Here is a 25,920-nt window from a genome sequence, read left to right as displayed (position 1 = left end):
CAATTCATATATGTTCATTATCCTTTAGCCCCATTATCCTTTAGCCCCAGTGCAGTGAAAAGAAGGCTTTCTTTGGGATGCAAAAACTATCTAACAGAGATTATCATAATCAAAAGTTTCAGTTCACACCTTCTTGGTAAACATCTGCTCTCCATTGCAACCATCATAATTACCTGTCTGAGAGGCTGAGTGCTGCCATTTGTGGGAGGGTGTGTGTTCTGGGACAGGGCAGTGTGTGTGTGTATGGGGTGGGTGCTGGTTAGTGCAGATATAAATGCAGGCTGTAAATGAGAAGCTTCAGATCTAACACTTTGCTGCAGAGCAGCAGTGGGCTGGTGCTGTGGGGATGTGGGTCCCACCTTACCCAGTACGGGTGAGGGGGACGGTAGGAGAGACACTGGAATGGGGGAAAGTAACGCGTTTTCAATGTGCAGAGGAGAAGGGGGGGACACAGAGGGGGTCACAGGGAGAGTCTGTCCAGGAGAAAGGAAGATGGGATTAAGAGAAGAAGAGGTTGAAGGGTGAGGGGCAGTGCAGGAGTGAGGGTATGAGGATTCACAGTCAGTCACAGCTGTCATCACCTGGACTGTGGGATACTGTGAAGAAAATGGAAGGGAAAAAGGAAAGAAAAGAAGAAACAGGGGAAAATCAAATAATCTAGACAACAACATCCAAATATAAGAGGAGGATGGCTTCTTTACTTTTATTGGTCTGTATAATCCAAGCAAGAAGACATCCAATTACTGACAATACCTGGGATGGATGTGTTGGTGGTAGAGAGTATGACATCTGCCGAGGTTGGAGTTGTTGCTGGACAGCAGCCGGAGCCATTGACTGTTGAGGAGGAAGTGCCTGGACTGGCACACCAGAAGCTGACTGGCTGAGATTCTGCCCATGGCCCTGTCCATCTTGTCCAAGCAGTGAAATGCTCTGACCGGCAGGAATATTCTACCGAAGAACAAGAAGGAGAGAGAGAAAAAAAGGGAGGAAGTTCAATAATGGCAGGGATTCCAGTTTCATCTTTCAGCTTGGAAATCTGCATTTCCTGTCATTGACCCAGATCACACTAGCTCATAATTTTCCATCCTGTCCCTAAGCCTAGAATCAGTCTGAAGCTGCTGCGCATACTGGAGCACTGTCTACCACAGACTCAGAGCGAGGCTGGGAGGGCTGGCGGATGCAGTGGCTAAAACCACTGTTATTGTTTTCATTACTGTCTCCATTATCTCCCTTATTGGCGGTTGTCCGGGGAAACTCCTGTTTACTGGGCTGTTCCTTTTTTCATTCACCTTCTGTCCACCACCAACACAGCTGCTTCCAATTCAGCTGCGCTAAATCAAAACCGGACATAATAAAATGAGTAGTTCCAAAACAGCACTGTCTGCCATAAATAAAATGTTTAAATGCATTATTTTCTGTCCCTCCCACATTGAGTTCCACAGTGACAGAGTGTTGAGACAAAGGCGTTCTACCTGATTCGGGAAAGCAGCGACGCAAAGATAGGGTTGAAACTGATGAAAAATGAAAATAGGGCAAGGTCAGGAGGAGGAAAAAACAAACATAAAATTCAAACCTGGGGCACTGTGTATGCCACCTGGCTACAATGTACTGTATAATTATCAACATTGTACTCTCACCTGTTGGGTAAGATGTGTAGCCTGACTATGCTGGGTAGAGGCTTGAAGGCTCTGAGGAGTCACTATCTGGTTACCTCCATAGCTCTGTGGAATAGCAGAAGTAGACTGTGCAGGCAGGTAATGGCTCTGAGCTGAAGCAGTCTGTTGCTGTAGTGCATTGAGGGCAGAACGTGCATAGCTTTCAGCATCAGGTAGACCTGCAGCAGGGTAACTCTGGTGTGTGGCTGCAACTTGCTCAAGTGGGGTTGGTGTGGGATGAGGTTGAGGAGCTGGGGTCTGAACTGGTTGGACTGTAGACTGGTATACATCCTGGCTCTGTTGTGGAACTGCTGTCTGCATGGTTTTTTGACTGTGCTTCTGTAGTGTTGGGGTATGTACTTGCTGCTGACCAGGAGACTGGTGGGTAGGCTGTTGTGCCATTTGTTGTTGTATGGCATGCTGAATGTCTTGGCTATGTTGGAGTTGAGGCTGAATATAAGCCTGCCCAGCATGTTGTATTAGTTGTATATTGGACTGAGTGTTTTGCAGTAAGGGCTGTTGGTGCTCTTGCTGAACAGGTATCTGTTGGCTGTAAAGTGCTGGTGTAGAGGAGCTCTGACCAGGCTGCTGACTTGGAGGTCTGACTGCGCCTTGGACCTGTTGCAGCGCGCTGGGAGCTTGTGCAGGATGACACTGGGTTGTGGCTGCCATAGTTGGGGCTACAGATGCTAGAGGGTAGTTTTGTGCTGACTGCTGTGCTGGCAGGGTGGTTGCTGCTGCTGCAATGTGTTGGTGAACTGGAGTAGGATATCCTGATGCAGCTTGGGTCTGTTGCACACTTGGATGTGTGAAGCTAGCAGCACTGACTGTATGCTGGATGTTTACTGAACATAGAGTGGCTGGAGCTGGTGTTCCAGCATTGTGTTGGCCAGCATATGGAGTAGCAGGGTAGCTGTGTCCAGGCTGGAGGTACTGCAGGGGTGTGTGGACTGCTGTGCTGGAAGAAGGCAGGCCCTGGACAGATGGCTGATTCTGGTGTCCTGCCGAACTGGCCTAAGGACAAGGAGGAAAATTCAAATTAGACTATGTTTTGAGTGAATTTTACTGGTCAAGGATAGAATCCACAAAAGGCTGATAAGAGTGCCAATTACATTAAGTCATATTGGATGCAAGTATAATGAGAAGATGAGGAATACAAATAAGTAAATTAAACATCTGTTTCAACAATGAGCAAGTGGTGACAGGTGTGCGCTAAAATAAGGACAAAAGGGAGAAATGGTAGGAGAGACCAAGAGGAGAAAGATCAGACAGGCCACCGCTTTTCCATTTAACCAGAGGCCATCTATCCCAGACGAGCTATGGCGCAAGACAGCTGTAGCATCGGGCCAGTAAAGCAGAAAGGGAAAATGTTAAAAATCTAGGTCAGTTCTGGAAGGCATTGATTAAGGTTAATCAGCAGGGAAACGTGGCCCATTAAAGAATGCTGGTTTGTCCTCCAACAGGCGCAAGCTTATGATTTGTACAAGGGCGGTCAGCTGTGTAGGCCTACGCAGGCAGCAAGACAGTAGACAGGAGATCAGACCACCTCCATGCAGAATAATGCTGCATCTCCTGCAGGCTGGGAGAAATCAGTTAAGCACCTGTTGGCCCCATATGGGAAACTAAAGCGACTAGTTTGCTATTGTGACCTACCACTCCCACAGCCCTGGTAACTTGCTGTTCTTCAGTACATAGTCTATCCACATAGTCCTGGAAGGGTTCCTGGTCCCCAACCAAACTGACACTCAGGAGATGACTCTTCACACTGCTGTCTTCATCACTGCAGGTAGGCCTGCGGTTAGCTGAGGAGTGCAGCAGGGAGGCTTGGGTGGGTGTGGTGTGACAAGGGGCTGCTTTGCGGCTGATTATATTGAACAAGGACTGCTGAAACAGTGAGAAATCGGAACAATCACTTGAACCTTTCAGCCGTCCATAACCAGGGGTAGTCATTGTTCCACCAGAGCATGGGTGGTGTCTCAAGTCACATGGACAGTTGTGTGTTGGCATGACAACAGGAGGACAGCAGAGGCTTGCTTCCCGTGACCTTAGAAGAAGCATAGAGAGGCAAGCCTGGCACACGTGGCTTCTATGCATTAAATGGTGGTTATGATGAGAGGTCAGACTCAGAAGACTACTAAGGTCAGAGTGTCTGCGTCCACTTGGCGCAGGCAGTGTTAAGTTTTCACTGGTGGCTTCTGATGACTGTGTGATGCCGGTGTCACTAAAGCGGCGGTACTCAGAAGGTGAAGATGCAGGGGTGACCAGCAGCATTGGCAAAGCCCTGTGCAGGGGGGCCCCATCCTTAGCCTCTGAGTAAAGCTCAGAGGGGCTGAGTTCCGTCTGATTCTCTGGCACTGTGGGGTTGGGACTGACTGATCTCTGAGACTGAAGGAGGGCACGGCGTTGAGCAATGTGGTTTGCCCTGTGAGTGTCAATAACAGGGGCACTTCCTCTCCGGTCTGCAGCTCCCAATCGAGTCATGAGATCTGGGCTCAGTGTTGCTCCCCATACTTCACCCTTTTCACAGGAGTGAGGTCGATCTGTCAGAGAAGGGCTACTGCTCTGGCACTGATCAAGGAGCAACCCAAAAGTAAAGCACAAGTTACTCAAAATTAAGAGATCATAACCCAAAGATAAATACAAATATGATGAGAACAAACAAGCTTGCTTGCAATGACATAAGAATGTATGAAAAATGCATTTGCATGTAATGTAATGTTAATGAAGACTACAATGTTAAAAACATGTTAATGTTAAATATGTTATTTAGTGTGTATTTTAGTATGTCTGAATGTACATGGTCCGCTCGGGTGTGTTTGCTACTGATACGGACCTGCTGTGTTGCCATAGTAATAGGCTCCAACAGGGACTGGTAGAGGACACTCTGCTGGCTGCTGTGGGAGTCTGAGTACACAGTGGACCCCATGCCACTGTCAAGTGTGCCGTCTGCTGCAGAGACACACAAATCATGCACTCATAAATCTGTCAAAGATTAAGCTCATTTGTTTCTAGTGAAGAACAGATTCTCTTACATGTCACTGAAGTGGCACTTGCTGGTAGGTTACGCAGCCTGTTGTGCTGGTCTGCCTCTGGCTCTTCTGGTTCCAGCAAAGGCTGTCCTGCACGCACCACACCAGCAGAGATGCCCTGAGATGGTGTCATCTGGACCCGGTGTCCCCCTTCACCATGATCCTCTGCAAGTGCAGCAGACACTGTTCTCTCTCTTCTCCATTTGATCAGTGCCACACGGTCCCTGATCGACTTTCCCACAGTCTTAGCATCACTCTCATGGAAGAAGCCAGACTCAACCTGACAAAGAAAAGGAAGAGCATGACTTCCAGGATATTTTTAGCATTGAGCATGTGAGAGAAAGAAAGGGTGCACTAAGAAGGGGAGCATGAAAAGGAAGAAAAGGAAAATCTATTTTAAGGGGATAAGAGCAGTAGGGAACTATTCCTTTTGTCAGGAGCTTGGTTCACTGTTCACAACAGAACTGTCTTGACTGTTACATCTGCAAATAACGATGGAGACACTATGCATAGAACACATGTTGTTCATGGTATAAAACGTAATTTAAAAACATAGTATTTAGGTATTATTTAGCACAAAAGCCAGATTGAATTAACCAAAAAAAGGGAGATATTGGCCCATCAACAGAGACAAATCACATCTCTCATGTTGCCTGTTTAGAGAAATTACTCAGAGTGGAGGAGGAGTGACTTGGCACGGGAGCATGCTGGCCATACAATCTCATTGTACTGTTGGTCCACATGTCCATTCTCATTCCCAAGGCGATTAAAGAGAGGCCTTCAGTTTTTTTTTTTCGCCCAGCTTCACAGCCTGGTCAAGGCCAAAACAGCACAGGAAAATGAGAGGGAGAGAGAGCAGACAGGAAAGAGGGAAAGAGATGCATGGGAAAAAAGAGAGAGCACCAAGGAAAAGAAAGACATTTGTTAAAACAAGAGACTGTAAATCCACCTTACAAAAGTGATTAATATGCAGACCTCTCAGATGACTAAACTTCTGTCTTTCATGTCTTTACTTACACATGATGTGCAAGCACACTGTGATAGCCCCATATCTTGTGTACTGTGTGTGTGTCAGTTTATTATTGTTAAGTTTGGTGTGCATCTCCCTTCTTTGTTGTCACTCACACATTGGAGACTTCTTTGTGCAATATCTGATAACACATTGCAGATGCTGCTCAGTCCTGAAGCAATACATAGGCTTAGTTTAAATCTGTTTCAAAGTTTGTTTGTTTGAGGCCATTTTGAATAGCCCCACCAAAAGGACAATGCTGAAAGAACTTATCCTCCATGTACATGTCTCACTGACAATTTGGTCCATCTAGTATTCCTGATAATGTGTACCAGTTTTAGTTTTCCAACAACAAAAACTGTTTAAGGCTGTTAAAGAACAAAGCATTCTTCAGTTAAGTCGAGCTGTGTGTTAGCTCAGTCTCTCCTAATCATACCCCAATAAATACTTGGTGCATGGTGCTGCAGAATGTTAGATGAGTGAAAGAAATGCTCAAGGTCGTTATTATGATGACTCCCACAATGAGAGAAATCTTCACTAAACGGCATCAGATAAGATACTCACAGGCCCTGTAATAAAAACCTGGCCCAGAAAAACTGGAGAAAACCATGTAAACAAAAGGGAAAAAAATAAAACCGCAATCACTGTATTCCTGGAACAGCAGAGTAAGTTATCACTAGCAATCTGCATTTGAGTGCATTCCCCGATGATGAGATAGGAGTACTCCCAGCAGCTAGAACACACCAAGCCACAAAGACATGCAAAGCATGGCAAACTGCATAACTAGCATGGGTTAAAACTAATTTATTACTGAAACTAAAATTATTCAAAGGATTTTGAAAAGGTGAAAACATCTAGATGACAAGTCAATATTTTTAAAAGATAGACAGCACAGTGTAAAACAGACATACATAAAACAAGTCACAGGATTCCAATTTATCTTCAAATATTTCAATTTTTTTTTAAGCATTTGAGTTAGTTAGCATAGTTCTTCTGACTATGCCTTCAATTATTTACTCACCATCTCTTGTGCCACATTCTCTGGGATCTCCTTTTCCAGGTCAAACGTGAACTCGATGGCTCCACTCTCCTTATACTTCCCTTTTAACTTCTTGTGGTCCTCCACCCACAGTTTCAGGGCTATTGAGGGCTTCTTCCCATCATCCTCCTCAGCTAGTTCAACCCTTACACCTGTGTCCTCAGCAAAGAAAGCATGGTTCAACAGGTCCTTGATGGTGTACCTGGGAGAAGGAACACCAAAGCTCAAGAAATGTGTACTACACCCACAGATGTTACTTTTCTGTAATGTACAGTCTTTGCAGACAGCGTGGACACCAATACATTTAGCTGTGTTACATGAAATCTGATTTGCTGTCTGCAGCAAATATAATCCATGTCAATGCAAGATGTAATTGCTTTGTTAGAGACAAAGTCACTCACTGAACCTAATCTTGCTTCAATTTTAAAAAAGCCACTGGAAGCTAATTAAGGGTTATTTCCCACCCCTCTGTACACAAACTCATTATGTAACAGAAATGAAAGACACCCTGCAGATATGGTGGAGACTGCAGTGCTGCTGACAGCCCAACTGTCAGCGCCACAGCAATGAAGCGGGGGAGGTGAGGCAAGGCATGAAAGACGAGAGGGCACCTTGTGGGCCCTTTTGGCTGGACGCTGGACAACGATGGGGACAGTCACTCACCGCTCCTCTTTCTTTTGGCAGATGCACTCCCCAATAATCTCCTTGATTTCAGGATCCACGACCTTGTTGTAGCTGGCTGGCTTCACTCCCTGAGGAAAGGCAAATATAAACAAAATGCTGAGGACACGCTATGAAGGGATACTGGGTTGATGAAAAATAAAGACTTAGTATCACACACTTGCACCATGTAGGCTTATCGACCTTGACAGTGCACAGCAGCTGCGGTCAGCTTGAATCCATGTCAGCTGCAATGGATTCTAAAAAGCGTGAAAAGCATCCATAGGAACCTCTCAAATCACTCCCGTAGCATAGTCAGCATCGCTTCATTTGAACACTGGACAATGACAGCAGGAGTAGTTTGAGAAGTTTCTATAGACACATTCATACTTCTCAACTGCGAGTGTTTGATGCTCAATAGATTTTGGAGCACTACTTTTAATATGGTGGTATATTCTTAGCTCAGCACTCTGACCTTCCTTACTAATCTATTTTGCTGGACGTACATCTTGCCCAGTTATTCTCTCCATTGTCCAGTATTATCTGTGGTGTTGAAATAACTTGCAAGATCATTCATTCGCAAAAGAGACGTTTAAGATATAAAGTATATGCATCCTCTGGATTAACATTCCTACCAATTATGCAGCTCCATGCTGTATGCGCTCAGGGAGTAGTATAAAGCTATCAGGGTTTCTCTTTGATCAGTCTCCTATTAATATCCTGCAGTGGTCCCTGCAGGGCACTCTAATATGCATATGGTAACAATGCAGAGAACAGTATCTAGAGACAACTGCACTGATGCTGCCCGACCATTAATATGGGCATAGAGGCCTCCTCTTCTTTAAGAGCTGGTGAAAGAGTCATCTCTCAGATTCCAACTCTGCCAAGTCTCAAGAGTGGAAAATCAATACTCTTCATTAAATCAGGAAGTCTATCATGACTTTAGACAGCCCCTAATCTAAAAACAGTTTGCAGTATGCTTTCCTAGCAGAGACACACTCACTGAAATGGAATGGAATACAGCCTTTAGGCTTTCTATAAAAAACAAAGAAGATTTGGACCCCTCCGTGACTCCATATGGCTCATTAGACTCTTCACCCAAGAAATTCAAGGCTGAGGATCCATCTAGCAGAAAACAACAGAGCAGCTCTTGACTCTAAAAAGCTGCATTTCTGTAATTAAAAAGTCCCTGGACTTATTATATTAATAAGGAGCTAAAAAGCATTCCTGACATTACTAGGCCCTATTTTACATGTTCAGTAAGCATGACCTTGGCTTATTGCAAAATGCACACTTGCAAAATGCACAAGCATAGGCTCTTTTAGCAGACTGTAGCATAAACTCTAAATGATAGTTACACAGAATGGCTAGGAGATTATTTACAAAAGTTTTGTTGTTTAATATATAAATATTTCTTGATATTTACTTTCAAAAATGATTAATACATGTATCGCTAAAAGTTGTTGTGACAGCTTAAGCACAACTGTTTTGTCTCAACAATAACAGAACAATGTAAATATTGGTATACTGTCACAGATATTACAAGGTTATTATGGTTGTCTTATTTTGATCATTTTGGGATTATGAATTTACCTATGTGAAATTGTAAGTTAAATATTTACCCCAAATATCTTGCTTCTGAAACAAAATGGAAAAATGTACAGTACAGTACGTGACTTACACTAGTGACTTTGCGGTATATCTGAGCAGCATTCTGACACTCTGAGTAGGGGTATTCTGAGGTGGCCATCTCTAGCATACACATGCCAAAGGCGTAGACATCCACAGCCTCATCATAGTGTTCCTCATACATCTCTGGAGCCATGAACTCTGGAGTGCCTGATGAGAGAAGAGTTCCCAATGGATATATGTCATTTACTTCTTTACTCTAAGAACCATTCATCCACCAAATTACATTACAAAGCTCCTACCTATAACGCTCTTAGCAAAAGAAGCCGCCTTGAGCGTTGCCAGTCCTAAATCCCCTATCTTGACCGAGCCAGTAGGTCCAGTGATAAATATGTTATCACATTTGAGGTCCCTATGGATGATGGGAGGGGTCCTGGTGTGGAGGAAGTGAAGACCTTTCAGGATCTGTCTGCACCAGCTCCTCAGCACTTTTGGCTTCATTACCTTGAAACGCTTTAGGTAACTGTAGGAGAGGGAAACACATTACCTGACAATCATACGAGTTCAGTTTCATTTCTTGAACACACAATAGAAAAGTAAAAAAAAAGAGTGGGTAAGTTCATTTGAACCTGTGTAAAAATCTGTCTATGGCACAATTTGTTATTTTAACATGTGATGTTTTCTTTCCACTTATTTGTCAGAGGAGTTGTCTGTACAATATGTGCCATCAGCACTCACGTTTTTAGTGTTCCTGACGTCATGAGCTCTGTTACTAAAACAATGCACTTCTTCCCTTTAAGGGGTGACTCCCAAAAGTCATAGAAACGGACAATGTTGGGATGTTGAAGACCCTTCAACATCTCTGCCTCCTCCTTAAAGCGCTGACGTTCCACTTTTGACAGCTTGCGATCCTAGAGGAAAGACAACAGATGCAACGGAAAGAAATAATGAATATGCAGCCCTAATGATAAGATCTTTTTATCATATTTGCTTCACAGGAACTAGCAGATGGAAGAGGGTCTCACCTTGGAGGCACTTCCCTGCACATTTCAAATTCATGCATCCAGTATGTTTTTAGCAAATGAGAAATGAGAGTGAGCTAGAGGGAGGTTAGTGGCAGTTGTTGCCCCATATACACATCTCTAATTGGACCATATGTATATCAAAGCTAATGACACTCTACAGTTTGTGTGTGGGGTAAAGAATTAAAATCAGTAGCTTTCTCAACAGTAACAAGATTCAGCCTAAAGGTCGTGCGTGTTTCAAGTATACCAGTCACATTTGACCTCTCATTTTTAATTTATCCAGAAACACAGAAGCTGCATAAAGAGACATTAAAAGGGTGACAAACCACAGTGACTGTAGGAGGAGAATGATCCCACACATTAAAAACATGGTCACACCCACTACACACCACAGCTAAAAAGGTTCATCGATCACTTGCTTGTTCACTCTCCATCCACTATCTATTGCCCCCCCCTTCATATCTGCAATCCGTCTCCTACTCTGCACCCCAACACTAACCACTCCCTCTTCCACAACCAAACATCCCCCGCACACACAGAAACACATCTTCAGTAACTGCTCCTTCTCAATCCCTTTCCTCGCAGACTCTCTGACCTCGCTTTGAGAGCACCTTGCTCAAGGTAGTGGCAAGGGTTTCTTTACTGCGATTCCAATTCCCTTTCTTTTTTTTTTAAACCACCACAGCGACAACTTACATAACAAACACACACGTACACTCAGCACGGACTAGAAACATGACCCCACCCCTCACAGAGACCGACGACACTGACGGTGGAACACAACCTAGCGAGATCTAATCTATTTAATTATTCAACCACAGTGAACTCCCTGTGAGATGAAAAAGCAGAACAAATACAAAATCAGCCTGAATAATCTACAAATTAACAATGAAGCAAGGTGTGCTGTGATACAATGTGTTGAGAAGAGGAGTGATATGATGATAGAGCATGGCATGTGTGTGGGCGCATGTGACTGTGGGATATCAGGTTTGTGTGCAAGTGTGCGGGGGGTGGGGATTTTCACTGCACTCTTCCAAAGTCTTATGAATAATTCAGCTCTGCAGAAAGCCCTTTCTACTGAGGCGAGCTGAGCAATGTGGGGCTGGGTTATACCCATGTGCTCTTTGAGCAGCACATGGACCGAAGTTTACCTGAACCACAGGTCGAAAAGGAGAGACATTGAGGAATGAGACAGTTTAAAGCACATTTTTACCCTTGAACGCTACAGCTTTGCTGCCTTTATTACTGCTTTATCTTTCTTGCTCATCATTTCTGTTGTCATCTTTCAGCACTCCTGCTGCTTTTCCTAAATAATCTCCTTACCCCCATCATATAGTGTTCCCCAAGTCCCAATCACACACTTCCATTTGCTCTCCCACTTCTGTTTTCCCTCTCAGCAGACATTGGGGCTTCTGCATAATTCAGAAGCCACATGTAGGCACAGAGGCGGTGTGCACAGCATGGTGACATACTCAGACAGATACATATGCACACTAAGAAGCTAGAAGAATGTCATTCCCAAGGCGCGCGCACACACACACACACACACACACACACACACACACACGACAATGGATATTACAGAAGCATCAATATACGAGTCTCGTTAACTGCTTCATCGTTACTTTGAGGGACTGAGCTTTTGACAAGTGTGACTCATTATTACATTATAAATTAAGCGCTGCTGCAAACAGATCATCTACTGTGTGTTGATGTATGTTTTCAGAACCTTATGAAGCCTGCGCTGTACATGTGGGTAAAGAAAAGGCTCAGCTGGCCATAGCAAGGTGTGGAGCCATCCAGCCGAGGTTAAACACACATAGAAAACCATACTGTGCAGCAGGGACAGAAAAATAGATTGTGGCATTAGCAGGACACAATCCATAAAGCTGTGTTCCACTCTGCTGCCACCCACTACATCCGTAATGCTGAACTCTATTAGTTCCACAGCCTTGGTAGCTCATACAGCAACACAGACATATCAGAAAGAAGATACCAAAACAGTGAGGCCTCTTGGCGCTATGGGGACCAGGTAAAAGATTAGAATATTAGTCCTGGGAACTTTGCAGGCTAATATGCCATGTAATTGCAAATCTATGTGTTGAAATCAAGTTCTGGCCTAATGTCACATGCCGACGCATGCTGCCCATTTAGGAAGAAAGCGCCTTTATTGTGGCGATGTGGCTGAAATCTGCTGAGCTACCTGAGATTTTAAGGGTAGATCAACAAAGCAGTAAAATAGTTCCCAGTTAGATGAGCAGAGTGTTTTTTAATATGAAAGGCTTTAGCTGTTTTCCAGCCAGACTGTGGGTAAAGCATGGCTCAAGCACCGGCTTTGTTTAGAGTTTGAATTCCAATGAGACATCTATGTTACAGAATGTACAGTATGCTCTGGTAGATGGTATCACTTCAGGTGCCTTATCAAAGTGGAAATGTTGTTTAATACAATTCCTAGCCAAGTACACTTTTAAGTACCTACATTTATTTGAACATTTTTAAGTGTGCCATAGAATGGTAAACTCGATTTCCCTTGGCATAGTTGAATAAAATAATAATAAACGTTTCCTCCTTCAAATGTAAACCTTGTGCATCCAAAATGCCCCCTGAAAAAGGGGCAAATGCCAGTTAGCGCTAGATGTTATGTAACATCCGGGATGTTTACGTTCACAAAGTTACATAGCCTATGTTACAGAAAAGCGGTCATATGAGCTCACAGAGCTAGAGCTGTAGGTTGTGCAGTGCAGTGCGTCTCACAGAAAGTGCTTTTACAGTTATGAAGGAAAGGTAAATATTTTCTGGTTTTCCCTCTGATGTTCTCTGGCTACTCTGCCTCTACTCTGGGATTTATGAAGTTTCCTGATGGACAGATGGCTTTACTTTTTGCTAACTCTACAGGTCGCTAACCCCTAGCTTTTGCTAACAGTAGCTTCTCTTATCAGCTGGCTCTGATCCAGCAGTCCAAAGCTTCTCTAGCTTCTGTTAGAGGTGTAAACACCAACACAGCATCAAGCTTCCAGTCTGGGCAAAATCAACAATAGGATGGCTAGCTGCATGGCTAACTGAGTAGCTAACTTAGCTGTTAGCAATAGTTAGCTGCTAAAGTAACCAGTAACATATAAACTCTGTAAATTGGCAAAAGTTGAGGCAGAGCAGCTGGACGACATCAGAGGGAAAACCAGACAATATTTCTCCATCAACTTCGATCCAGTTTCAGTATTTGTACAGTAATCAATGAGGCCTGGGGCAGGTTCAATCTCAAAATGTTTTGCACTAGTTTGCAACATTTTTGTATTGAACGACATGTTTCCTTGAAACAAGTATTGAACAACTTGTTTCCTTGTCACTGCCCAATCTACAGTGACAAGTTTGTAAAAGGCATCGTGCTTGCGTACACAATAGGGTGTTCAGGGCACCACCGTTTCCAGTGAAATAAACGTTTTACTATGTTTTTTTTTTTTTGGGGGGGGGGGGTTAAGAGACAGGAGCTAAAAGAGTGTTCAGACAGGGTGAAAAGAGTAGAAGAAGAAAGTAGAGTGTATGAGAAATACTATGCGTTTGGTTTTTTTAACCTGTCCTTCCCCGCAGCCTGGCATACAGTGTGATATATAATACCATGTGTTTTTTGAACATTGCATCATATAAGCACCTTTAAAAAATACTTTCTAAGTGCAACATACTGGATAAGGAAACAGCCAAGACAATGGTGAACCTTAGATTCTTGAAGTGTGTGATGCAGGCCTGGAAGCTACTCTGTGTACTGTAGTCAGCATCGATGATCAACCTTGATTATTGGCATATCAAACCATGCAGAGATCAGAGAAAACACTCAACATAAATCTGTCAAAGAAGGAGCATCCTTCATGTGAAAACGTCTCTGGAATATTCAGCTCTCCAACAAACAAAAGTACTAAACAGTCGAGAGCTCTGCAAGAATGTCAAAGGATTTACCATTACATGGGAACTTCTGCCACGAACAGAAGCGTAAAAAACAAAAACATGCTCAAACAACATCACAAACCCAAATGAAAGTGCAAGTATGTGAATATAGGTGACAACAGAAAGATGCAGCAAAATGTCCTTGAAGGGGCCACGTTTTGTTCGATAGAAAAATGTCAAAGTCCCACAGGGATTGAGGGGTCTATAGGATGAATGTCTGCAATTGATTATCCACTAATAGAATCAGATGGCCCCGGAGGGGGGGGGGGGGGGGGGGGGGGTGACAGGCTCACACAAGCACACAACACACAACACACAAGTGAGTGAGAGATGCTGATGGTGTTTTCAAGCAGAGAAACCTTCAAATTATAAAGCTGGAAACCAGTCAGTCAGTCAGTCAGTCAGTCAGTCTCTCTCTCTCTCGATGACATTTATCAAGATGGATTCTTCATAACATAAATTAAATATATGAATCAGAGATTATAAATGATCACGATATTTTGGAATACGGAAAAAACTAAAAACTACTTGTATTAATGGGCCTTTATGAGGGGGTGTTAGGTACCCACTTTTCAACAATCTGCCTTTCTGGACACTCATACAAAAATTGTACAGGACTGGATCATTATTTTAAACCTCACAAAAGTCCCCCTATGAAATGAACAGTTTTTTACTTTTGGCTTATTGTTTACAGTGCACACAAACTAAAAAGAGAAAAGGCCAAAAGCAAACACACAGAGGCAAATAGAACAGGCTTCATTCTCGAGTAAGAAATCTTAAGACCATTATGTTTTCAAACACTGGCCCAGATGGGCCTCATTTATTAAAGTCACCAAACATCTGACCCAAGCGACCATCTAGACACCAACCAGTCTTTCCTAGTGCTATTTATTCTCACAGTAACCCAGATGAGGCCAGAACAGTTCACAGGTTCTTACCCAATATTCATCTCTCTAATATGGAGGACCAGTGAGATCCACAACCAGAGGAGGAAACTTATTAGTAGAGTAAGTTTCAGCAGTAGAGAGCCAAATTAAGCAGTCTAAAAAATAAAAAAAAATTCCACAGCTTTGGGTTCCTAATTACAATTTCCTCTTTCCCCCCATTAACCTGGCCTCAACTTGAACCTTGGTTAAGGAGCAGATTAGCATCATATGGGTTTAGTAACAATAGTGTAACAGGGATTTATATTCAAACAGCTCTACTGTAAAACCTAAAGATCTAAACCGAGTGTGCACGATGTATGTCCAAGAGGCCAAGGAGATGAAAAAAGAAAATTTTTTACTCCAAGATTTATAGTCTAAAATCGGATGCAGATAGATAGCTAGATAGCAGGCTAGAACAGCTCACACTCGCAGCTGGCCACACTGAAACCACAGAGCAAAAAGGCTTTTTCAATGCAATGATAAGCTTAGGTTGAGTCACAATGATATGATTTGATGCTTTGTTGATGCATGCAGGACATTTCTCTTTAGAATGATACAGAACACCACCCCTTACGCTGTGTCGTACGCACAGCTTATTTAGACATTTCGACAATTATGGTCATGACCGATCACGGCATGAACACTGATCTCAAAGTTGAAGAAGCTATGCTAAATTACTTGGCCACCCTGCCACCCTCTGTACCCATTTTCAATAACAGGTGACTATTGCAGTACTTCTGCTGCCATAACAAAAGCTGGTGCAGGGCAAGCCATGAGCCAGCAGACTGCCTGCAGCTGAATGGTGTCCCATCAGTCATGTCTGCAGGAGAATTCACTCTGTTATCTCTATTTCAGTGTTACCCTGACATGCAGCCTCTCTCCACCCAAGCTGTGCTGAATTGCACCACTGGCACTCAGGGTGGTACAGTATAGTATTTTAAACAAGGAGTAGAGTGTTGAGACTGCTTAAAGACTACTAAGAGAGCAAAAATGTGCAGGTATTACACAGCCTTGTCAAGGAGTTGCCTGAAAGACAGGAACACTGTCGCAGATGACAAGCCACTGTGATAATAAGACAGCAGTACTGTTAAAAATCAGCCTATGACCATATTACTACGCTGCAGTTTGGGTGTGAAGAGAGCTAAGAAAAATGAGAGGGATTGTGATAAGGAGAAGATATGAGGAGGAGATGTATGACACCACCACACCCCCAGCACCCTTAGTTAATGACAAAGCATTATGTCACATTTGCGTTTATTATGACTAGAATGAACTCCAAGTGGACCTTAGTGAAAGGCACTTATGTTTGTTGCATGGGTGTTTAAGTGTATGAGAGTAAGCCAATGTGGATTAGGGCAGGCAAACCTCCTATAAACCTCTTTCCTGTCACAGACCAAATGCGTAGGCTGACAAACAATCATTTCTTTGACAGACAGACAAAGAAACAAATCGTTCTGATTACACACTTGCCTACTCACAAAACTAATGCTGCTTATGCAATGGCCATGACAACTGCCAACTGATCACATTTTTGTTTAGAGCCTGACTTGAGCTGGATTTCTGAGGCCAACGCTGACATCAATTGGGGCTGGACGATATGGCCAAAAATGTTATCACGATAAAAAATAAATAAATTGTATCTCTCGATATTGATAATTATCACAAGTATCAAATCGTTATTTCTTTCGAGTTTAAAGGCTGATTTTTGCTACCGAGTGAAAGTTGAAGAAACCTGATGGTTAATTGTGGTTTAAACTCTTCTTTATGGTAAACACTTGATGCCAAACAATGAATAACTTCACAAATCAAAAAAAAAAGAATTATGCAAAAATCTTTGCCAACAAATATTCATGAATAAAAAAGTAAGTTTTTCAGTCCTCAACAAAATAAACATATTAACATTTTATTATCTTAATTAAGTCCTAATTCGTGTATGATTCAAGTGAATAAAATCTAACATTTATTGAATATGTTATTATTATTGGAAAAAAATTGTATCGTGATAATTATTGTTATTTTGTCCAGACCCAATATCAATATTTGAGTATTTAAGTATCTGGAAATATATATTTTCTTTGTCAAATACACACAAATATTCACAACAAGGATCCCTCAAATTTGCTGAAAGGTAAGACATATGAAATATGTAATGAGGTAAAGGCTATTAACAGTTGAAGACAATTATTAAAGCTGACAACAGAAAATATAAGATAACAGCGCATTTCTGAATTGTAAACTTTACTGGAGATCAGTCTTCTACAAATAAATGTTAACAAAAGGCTTGTAAAATTAAAGATAAGTCAAAGATAGATAAAAATGCAGCATAAAAATCTTTGCACACTGCAATGTTTTTTTTGCATTTCTACTAAATTACATATGTATACTGGATACATAGGTGATACGCCAGTCTGCCAGGCTATAACTAATGAAAATACTGCCGATAATACAGGCCTGCCAATGTACTGGCAGGGCTCCAATCTTCTAAAACTGACCTAAGGACGAATCAAAGTGAAACAGAGAAAGGGACCGTATGGTGTTCTAAGGATTTTACATATAATAGCAGAGAAAAGCCCCCTCCATTAACATATATACAATGCATACACTTTTATGAAATAAGACATTAACCTCCAGGGCAAACAGGAGCACAACCTCACACAGCAAAAGCCACATATGCAATGAATCTTATTTTTTAGGCCGTCATCTACTGACTAACTTAATTACAAGACAAGATGGCCAAACCCTAACCCCAAATCAGAGTGGCTAAAAAAAAAAAAAAAAATCTTCAATCAGATGCACAGTGAACAGACCTGTTTAACCTCCCTCTAGTAATACACGGGCATGAGAACAGGGTAAGTCACTGCGATTCAAAATACCCTCTTTAACACTGGTCTCCTTGATGCTCCTCTTCAGTAGTGCTGAAATTAGCGGCTTAATCAGACGGTCAGCTGACTTTTAACACTAATGTATAATGATCACTGACATCATTTATCCATTGTGATTCTGCAGTCGAGCAGCAAAGATCAAAATAGACCATGTTTCCTTTGCTTTTTCATTTCTAATTAACGAGGCTTCAAAGTGGACAAGAGGCAGCGTTAACCAGTGTGTTTAGCAAAACCTGAGGCACGACAGCTGGCAGTGAGATCTTCATCACACACTCCAGCACGGATACCAAACATCCCTGCTTAATGGTAACACACAGATACTCAGACCCATTGTAAAAACCTTACAGTACCTAATACAGCTAGCTACACATAACTGTGGTGCTATGATACCCAGGGTGGCAGTACCAGCCAGCTGCTCCAGCTCGACACTAATATTCACAAATGTGATCAATGCCCATGTAAGTGACAAAAGCCTAATGAAGCCAGTGTGGACTGGTGCAAGCCATAAGGCGTGGACAGTGGAACTTTTGTGCCTCTTTTCCCACATCACTGATGATGAGGGGTGGAGCTTAGACAAGGCAGAGAAGAGCGGTGTACTGGGTAAAATTGTCCTGAGCTGAACTGGGCGGCCTGGCAAACCCGCCTCCCTTGACCATTTTATCAGCCGCTGCAGTGTGGGGGCACGGAGCCAGAGAGACGGCCTTGATTCGGCATAATACGCTGACCCAGACTAAACACCACACAGGCAAAAGACAAGCAAGGGTTTGTTTCCTGCATGGAGAATTTAAAAGCAGCCACTTTCTAAATGTCTGAGGCACCTTTACCAAAACTCAAAGTCTGGGTAATCAACAACAAAAACCAATTTAAAGAATGCCATGTTAAATGCATCACTGACAACTGTAACTGCCGACCAATGCTCCAAAGTTGCTGTTGGTAAAACGACGGCATACATTTGTCAGGTTTGAGAGTAGACAGAATATAGGACAACTGCTGCAGGAGGAAGGAATCAATGATGAAGGGGAAAGTCAAGAGTGTTACAGAACAACTGGTTTTCCTGTTAAACAGAAAGATAACATCTACAGAAGCTGCTTTTTTTTTAATAAGTGATAAAATGTCAAAACTGCAGAACAAAACTGCTAGATCAAGAGATCCTTTTGCCTCTCTCTCTCTCTCTCTCTCACATTTTTCTAATATTTTGCCAATGATGAACATAATATGATGAACACCTTTTAATATAAGTCAACCTACAAATTATAGCCTCTAAAGTTACCACAGATTTAAATCAGCAACTCTGATGCAGTACATATCTTAATCTTAAATAAAGTATTTTAAGTATACAATTCATGTGACATACCAACAGCATGTGCTTGCTATATATTGTGCCTTGGGCATTATTTTGCATAAAATCTAAATTAAGGCTCAGTAGGTCACACCTTAGGTACCATATTTGCCTCATTATAAGCCAAGGAAAAAAATAATCTGCAATCACTGAAAATTCCTAGATGGAAGCACAACATGTACAAAATGTACATATATCACAACCATACAAACATTTCAATAGTGATTACTAAAGGTAAAACAGAAAAAAAAAAAAACGCAGTGCAAAACTAGATTAATCTATCCAACAGTGAACATGAGGGGCTTTACATTTTAAAAAACAAGCTGTCAAAATAAATGTTAACAGTTTATGGTCAGATGAGAGTACTACTGTGTGGTCATTTGTTTTTCCACTCATTACGTAAATAGGTTAGTGACACAGAGGTCAACTAAACTGTGTATTAAAAGTAACCTTTGTCTTCATATCATAGAGCCCTTAACAGGAAACAGAGTTGCTCCAGAGTAGTTTATACAAATAACCATCGTAAATTCCAAAAGGGATTACTAGTTCTAATGACACTTTCTATTGTTGGGGGAGGGTCGAGGCAGGTCAAATGCCATTTACTTTAAATCTTCATCAGTTCAAAGTGTGTTAAAAGGTGCGTCTCTGGAGGTTTCTCACGGACGCCTGGTGACATCAATAAAGAAGACAATTTAACAGTTAGTCTCATGTGCAGGCGCAGAAAGCCCAAATTCATATTCTGACTTGGTACATGATATTGATATAACTGTAAGCAATGTGTGTCAGCTTTAATAAGAGTCTGTCCATCACTGTTGTTATTTTTAAGTCAAAACAAGAGGGGGGGCACACAGGGATACAAGGGGTCAGATTGCTGGTGCATATGTGGCAAAACAATTATTCAAGAAAATAATCGGAAGATTAATCAATCACTAAAACAACCGCAGTACTCTGTAATGTACACTGTAATGTAATGTAGCAATCTCAATTTGAAAACACATGCCAGATACTTGCCAAAACTGACTGAAATACAACTGGAATTTTTTTAATACTACAAAACTGTGGCCTTAAAAAGTGACAAAACACCACATCTGACAAGCATTATGAGCGTCTACAAATGGATACTAGGCTACTGCAATATGGTGTAAGGTGTTTCTATAATTTTATCCACTTCAGTATAATGAAGCTCTTTCGGCCAAACATAACACTTAAATAAGCCTTCTGAATGCTGTTATTTTTTACAAATACTTTTAACTGTCTCAATAAGCAAAACCTTGTTTGTGGGCTCTTCGGCTGTAGCAAATGAAGGGAAGACCTTTACCCATTTAACCACACTAATTCTCAAACCACATTAACTAAAAGTGGTGTGTGTGCATGCATGTGTTCCTAATGGCCATTGCCAAATATGAAGATATACAGAAACTGGTCGCACAAAGCATAAAGTGGTTTCAGATGAAGCTTGGAACATTTCCTGGCATCCTTCCCCTTTAGACAATGTAGGACTAAAGCCATGGTGTCAGACTACACCAACATACCAGGTTTTACAACTCTGAGCTATATGCCTTTGATTGCATTGTTTTACTATATACAGCCAAATAGGAAGGAGAGGGTTAGGAAGAGAAGGCAGAAAAATTCCCACTTGTACTTCTATACGATACACACACTTCTTAGAAATTTTGAGATTGTGTTGTCGAGCTTGTCATTCAAATTAGTGTCATCGCTTACCAAGAAGCAAAACTGACAACATGACACTTACAAGTAAGCTTTTAATCGTTAATCATTCTGACAGAATCATTAATTCGTCTGACAGAGCAAAAGGTTTTTAATAATTCGAGCCAACAACTGTCTATGTATTAGATCTAGATTCCATTAACAAGCCTCTTTCCAACAAGCCTGTTGGAGCTATACCACAGGCCACATTACTGTGGCTCAAACAGGCTCGTGCTCCCTCCCTCAGGGTCTTCAGTTGGCCGAGTGGCACGGGAGCTCAGGCATGCATGAAGATGAGGCCACTGATAAAGCACTGTTAACTACAGGCACTGGGTCTGGCTCCCCTTGCTTCCCTGGGCATCTTAATGCCAAATGGGCTGCAACAAGTGACCCACTTGGGCATATCCAACTTTTCCTTTTGCCATCTGAGGAGCCGAGAAGTTGCTGTCGTTAGCGCTATACATGCTAAATCAAAGAGACAGACATCAACTATGCTCAGAAACAGATTACCATCCTATTACATAGCTCAATCCAGTGTCTGGAACGAAGATTTTGACCTTGTGAGTCATGGTGTCATTTGTGGGGATTTGTTTGGTTCAAGAATGCCCAATTCTCCTGCACTTACTCAGAGATAGGCAGCATCATTTCACTGCAATGGTATCATTGCCAGCTCTGCATTCACAAGCTGGGAAACATCTTAATCTACAGAACAAGCTCACTGCCAAATACAACACAGAACTCTGCACAAAGTCAGAAGTTAACTGTCTGCGAGTCTGCGCACAGCGTTCAACACAGAGATAAAAATCTAAACACAGGGCCACAATTGGCAGAAGTTTCCACAAATAATTTCCAGTGAGCAATGATAGAGCGAGTGTTTCTCCTTGACAATGAAAAACTCACAACAGGCACCTTTCTTACAGATTAACATCTCTGCCTGAGCCAAGGCCATCTGTGTTATGCCAGCAGCCTGGCACAGGAACAGCAATGTGGGGGAGATGGGCATGGGAGGATACAGAGAGAAAACTAAACACAGGGCCAGATTAAAATTAGGCAATCTAGGCAAGAAATCCATGTGACCACTGGAAAGAGGAAAAACAGTGGAAAATCACAGTCATATCACTTTCTCTCCCTCTTCCACAGAAAGCTACTCCGTCTTTCGCCGCAATTCTCTGAGCACATGAGTGAACATGCATAACATAGGCAAACAACTTCAATATTTTCGGTGCACTCTTAAGGCTAAATGATAACGGTATTTACAACAGTCTTTATAGTGATTCCTCACATGACAAAACGACCACATTAAGCATGCTGATAAAGTCAGCTAATGTCTCTAGTATGAAAACACATGCCAAACGTAGTCACAAACGCACTGGTTAGTTGAAGTTTTGCATTTACTGGTCTGCCACACTTTATTTGTCTAATCTAATTCAGCACCACTGTAACAGTTTAATATTGAACTTCTTGTCTTAAAGTACTTTGATGGTTCAACTCACTGGACGGTCGATTTTATAAAGGATTAATCAACTTGACATCACAAGCAGTTCTGATCAACTGAAGGAGGCACCACGTGAGACCGCACTGACACAAAGTCGCTGGGCTCACTAATGACCCAAGGAGAGCTCTGATTTAAAAAAAAAAAAAAACATCCTTCAGGTCAGCATAGTATTTTGTTTATCCCATTGTTAGTGTTTTTACATACAACCATCAGCTCAAAGCTACAATATATGCAAGAGCAACTAGGATAGATCTGACCATGACTGTGAGAGAGGACCATTTGTATTGTGATTAACATTCATTATTGACTGCCCACTAGAGGGGGTTTTAATATGTGTCAATAGGGGAAAATAAAATACATTAAATTGGTTCCATATCCCATCATCCACCAAGTCCAATTGCAGCTCACTCTTGTCAAACTGAGGGTCTGTATGACATCCTCGTCCAAATGCAGACCTCACAACACCCAGCGCCGCAATAGCTTTACTCATTCCTAGCCAATGGCATGTTATCTTCAGTCCAATGATGAGATGCGTCACTGCATTGTGATGCTACAGTCATACAAAACCGGTTTAGTTCTTTCAATGCGTCGAACACTCAGCATTCTTTAGTCTCTCAGGTTACTGACGCAGCACGTTTTGAGTACCCTGGGCATTAGTATTCACTGAAGCCACGGGACCGCCACACGGTTCCCAGCAGGCTACAGCTGACTTTAGCTGCTTCCTGTCTGCCTACCTCCTGTTGCACAGAGGGAGGGAGGTAGGCAGTAGCACAGTTCATAACATGCACACACTGCTGGGACAGAGCACGCACAAGCGTCTTCTGCGCTGTCCGATCTAATAAATGTGCTCAGTGTCATTACCTTACAGCAGGGCAAATGATGAGAGAAAAAATTATGGATGGCTGAGCGTAAACTGTTGAAAACAAATCCTTAACATTTTTAATCTGAATTGCAAAAGACAGAAACAAAACACAGTACAGGTTTTCTTCCTTTGAGGGGGCCAGTCATGCTTCCTGTAGTTCCCCCTAAGCCTCCTGGGAGAGAGAGGGAGAGAGAGATAATCCCTGCTGCAGTCTCCAAAGGACGTAAATAATTAGTTAATACCTTTGCAGAGTCTAAGCTGGTGATTTTCCTGTGTGTCTGTGTAATGCAAGACAAGGTAGACTCTCCTTGGGCATTTGCAAAACTGCTGATCACTATACTTCAGTGGTGGTATGCATCGCCACATCAGCAGATAATGCTTGTCGATTGGTCTGTATAAATTATTAAAAATGTTGTGGTAACTTATTTACAATTAGTCCTAAATGGACTCCCTCATGAGACTCTGGCTGATTGACACTATACTATCATGCGTGAACCTTCACTGACAGAGAGGGGAGTAAAGAGAGGCTGCTTCCTGTGAGTCAGGCATTCCTCTGCTAATATTAATCACTGACTAAAAAGAACCAAAAAACAACTTACGTATTTGTTGTAGAGAACGTGTGAAGATAGCTATAACTAAATGACATTTTTTGGTTGAAAGTGTCTCTCACACTCATCTGCAAGTACAAGGTTTGTTTTTTAAAAGTGTTGGGTGGTATAGGTAGCTGTTGCGTGTGCATCGTCTATTCTTAAGTGACACTATGCTTGGATTTCACAGAGAGCAACGGTAAATCTGATGGACAGCTTTAGCATTTTACCTGAAGCTCACACCAGGCAACTTCCACCCAGGTCTCAGTGTCCAGGCCTTTGTAGACCGTCTTGAAGGACCCTCTGCCCAGCTCTATGTCAAATTTGAGGAATCTTCCTCCTGGAGATGTGGAGACTGCTTTCATCTCTGCCTCCTCCTCGTTCTCCTCACTGGCTGCCTTGATAGCGGTTTTACCAGCATCACTGTATGCAAGATTCAACGCATCTCCACCTTTCTCCTTCTCCTCATCGGCACTGGCGTCTTTTTGCCCACCTTGACTTTCTGTGCTGGAACCTTCCTGTATCCCGCAACTGGTCCCCCGCGTCCTGTCCACTATAGTTCGCAGGTTTATATTTAGGATCTTACTCCTGTTATCGCACTCAGGTGCTTCAAACGCCTGTTCATCTGTGTCAGAGAACCACAGACTTCTCCTGATGAATCGCTGATGCACAATCTTCTGATAACTGGATGAAGGATACGTACTGGGGTCACTCCCACCCCTCACTACTGAGTCAACAACATTGACATTTCCATCACCTATGGCCTCATACATATTTAGGCCCAGTTCACACTTAGAGTTGGGTAAAGATGGATATTTCAGTTCTTGGTGGGCCTCGGAGCTTGAATTGGCCTCCGGCTCCATGGTGATCTAAAAGTTCAGTCACTTGGGTTTCCAGGTCATTCGTGCCATGGCTAGACTTTCAACCTGCAGATGTAGAGATGAATACCTGCAGCGCCCACTCGGTGACGCAGTTTGCCAGCAGAGGCCTCTAGCGACACTGGGATAGATGGCATAGATGAGATTTCAACCGATTTCAAGAGCTGCAAAAGAAATGTTTGTTTGTGAAACAAAATCCAAGAATTCCTGGTGTGTAAAGCAATGCTTAAGGATATACACTGGTTTTATGAGTGTCAGCCATTACGGAGGTTGAGTTAGTGGTTTTCACTAAAAGCAGGTGGATGAAAAGACAAGCCCACGAGTTAAAAACGTATTGTTGGCAGAAGCCATCAGCTTCCAGGTGAACGAAAAACTAACGTTAGCAAGCTGGCTTTGGCGACACAAGTTAATTTTAACTTTGGCTAGCGTGTGAGATGGGGTTACCTTAACGTCACTGTTCAGATGACAATAGGTTAGCTAGTCTTCAAACATTTTATTACAGCATTTAACCAAGGTGGGACACAACTTACCTTAGTTCAGAAAGCGAGGAAAAACGAGAAAAATAACCTCGGCTACAGACAGGCTAGCTGTACACGACACAGACAGACCCGCCAGGTCCAGTATCGGAAAGCCTTCGCTAACGTTAGCCGATTGTCCACGGCAAAAGGTGGACTTTAAAACGCCCTATCTGCCCATTATCCCCATTTCCACGTATAAAAGCCACCCGAACGACCGCAAACAAATTCAGGTTCAACTCTGCCTTTGCTAACTGAACACTGACTCCATATTAACGAGTGAAAAATAAAGAATACGTTGTATTTGTCTCCTCTTTCAAGTCCTTGCATCCATCTCTTCGGCTGCAGTGAACGATGCCGAGTCTCTCCCGTGGTTGCTGTATGCACGGCGTGTAGTTAAAGACCAGTCGGGCCGCTTTAAGACACAGGGAATTTTACTTTGCCTGTCGTCCCCTCGGCAATTAATTTACGCCGAGAACTGTTTTCGCTTGTCATCGCCTCTCCACAGGTTAATAAAACGGAGAGGAGCACAAATGTGTTTCCCATTCAGCTCGCTTGGTCCCACGCCCCTAGTAACGACTGGAGGGACCGTCCAATAAAACACAGCACGCTGGGGAACCACAGAGAGCCCACTCATGCTGCTGTACTGTTCAACATCTCACGTGAAAACACTGTCTAGAATCAATGCAAGTAAACTACAAAGCGGTTAAATGATTATTTCTTGCAAAAGCTTGTTATCGTCTGTGA

General features: G+C 42.5%; 1 protein-coding gene across 8 annotated transcripts in view; it reads right to left on the bottom strand.

The window, feature by feature from the left end:
* Window positions 1–25,920, bottom strand: part of LOC119905323 (serine/threonine-protein kinase WNK2-like) — a 42,295-nt gene extending 16,375 nt beyond the window's left edge. For 2 of the 8 annotated variants that reach the window (XM_038722219.1, XM_038722222.1), the window contains exons 1-14: window positions 25,189–25,919; window positions 24,011–24,822; window positions 9,760–9,932; window positions 9,324–9,544; window positions 9,074–9,231; window positions 7,396–7,484; window positions 6,715–6,934; window positions 4,688–4,964; window positions 4,489–4,604; window positions 3,309–4,223; window positions 1,638–2,669; window positions 1,473–1,511; window positions 754–948; window positions 174–596 (exon numbers count right to left, since the gene is read on the bottom strand). In XM_038722219.1, coding sequence (XP_038578147.1) covers window positions 174–596; window positions 754–948; window positions 1,473–1,511; window positions 1,638–2,669; window positions 3,309–4,223; window positions 4,489–4,604; window positions 4,688–4,964; window positions 6,715–6,934; window positions 7,396–7,484; window positions 9,074–9,231; window positions 9,324–9,544; window positions 9,760–9,932; window positions 24,011–24,643 — 4,491 coding nt within the window. In that variant the 5' untranslated portion in view covers window positions 24,644–24,822; window positions 25,189–25,919. Of the gene's footprint in view, window positions 1–173; window positions 597–753; window positions 949–1,472; window positions 1,512–1,637; window positions 2,670–3,308; window positions 4,224–4,488; window positions 4,605–4,687; window positions 4,965–6,714; window positions 6,935–7,395; window positions 7,485–9,073; window positions 9,232–9,323; window positions 9,545–9,759; window positions 9,933–24,010; window positions 24,823–25,188 lie in introns of all 8 variants that reach the window. The other 6 variants (XM_038722220.1, XM_038722223.1, XM_038722221.1 and 3 more) reach the window with 6 other exon arrangements.

This window comes from Micropterus salmoides, unplaced genomic scaffold (genome assembly GCF_014851395.1).
Source record: "Micropterus salmoides isolate LMB-PRFRI ecotype aquatic unplaced genomic scaffold, ASM1485139v1 Ms_hic_scaffold_16, whole genome shotgun sequence".
In the NCBI taxonomy this organism is placed as follows: domain Eukaryota; kingdom Metazoa; phylum Chordata; class Actinopteri; order Centrarchiformes; family Centrarchidae; genus Micropterus; species Micropterus salmoides.
Note: the sequence above shows the minus strand (reverse complement) of the source record. Positions and strands in the feature narration are given on the sequence as shown.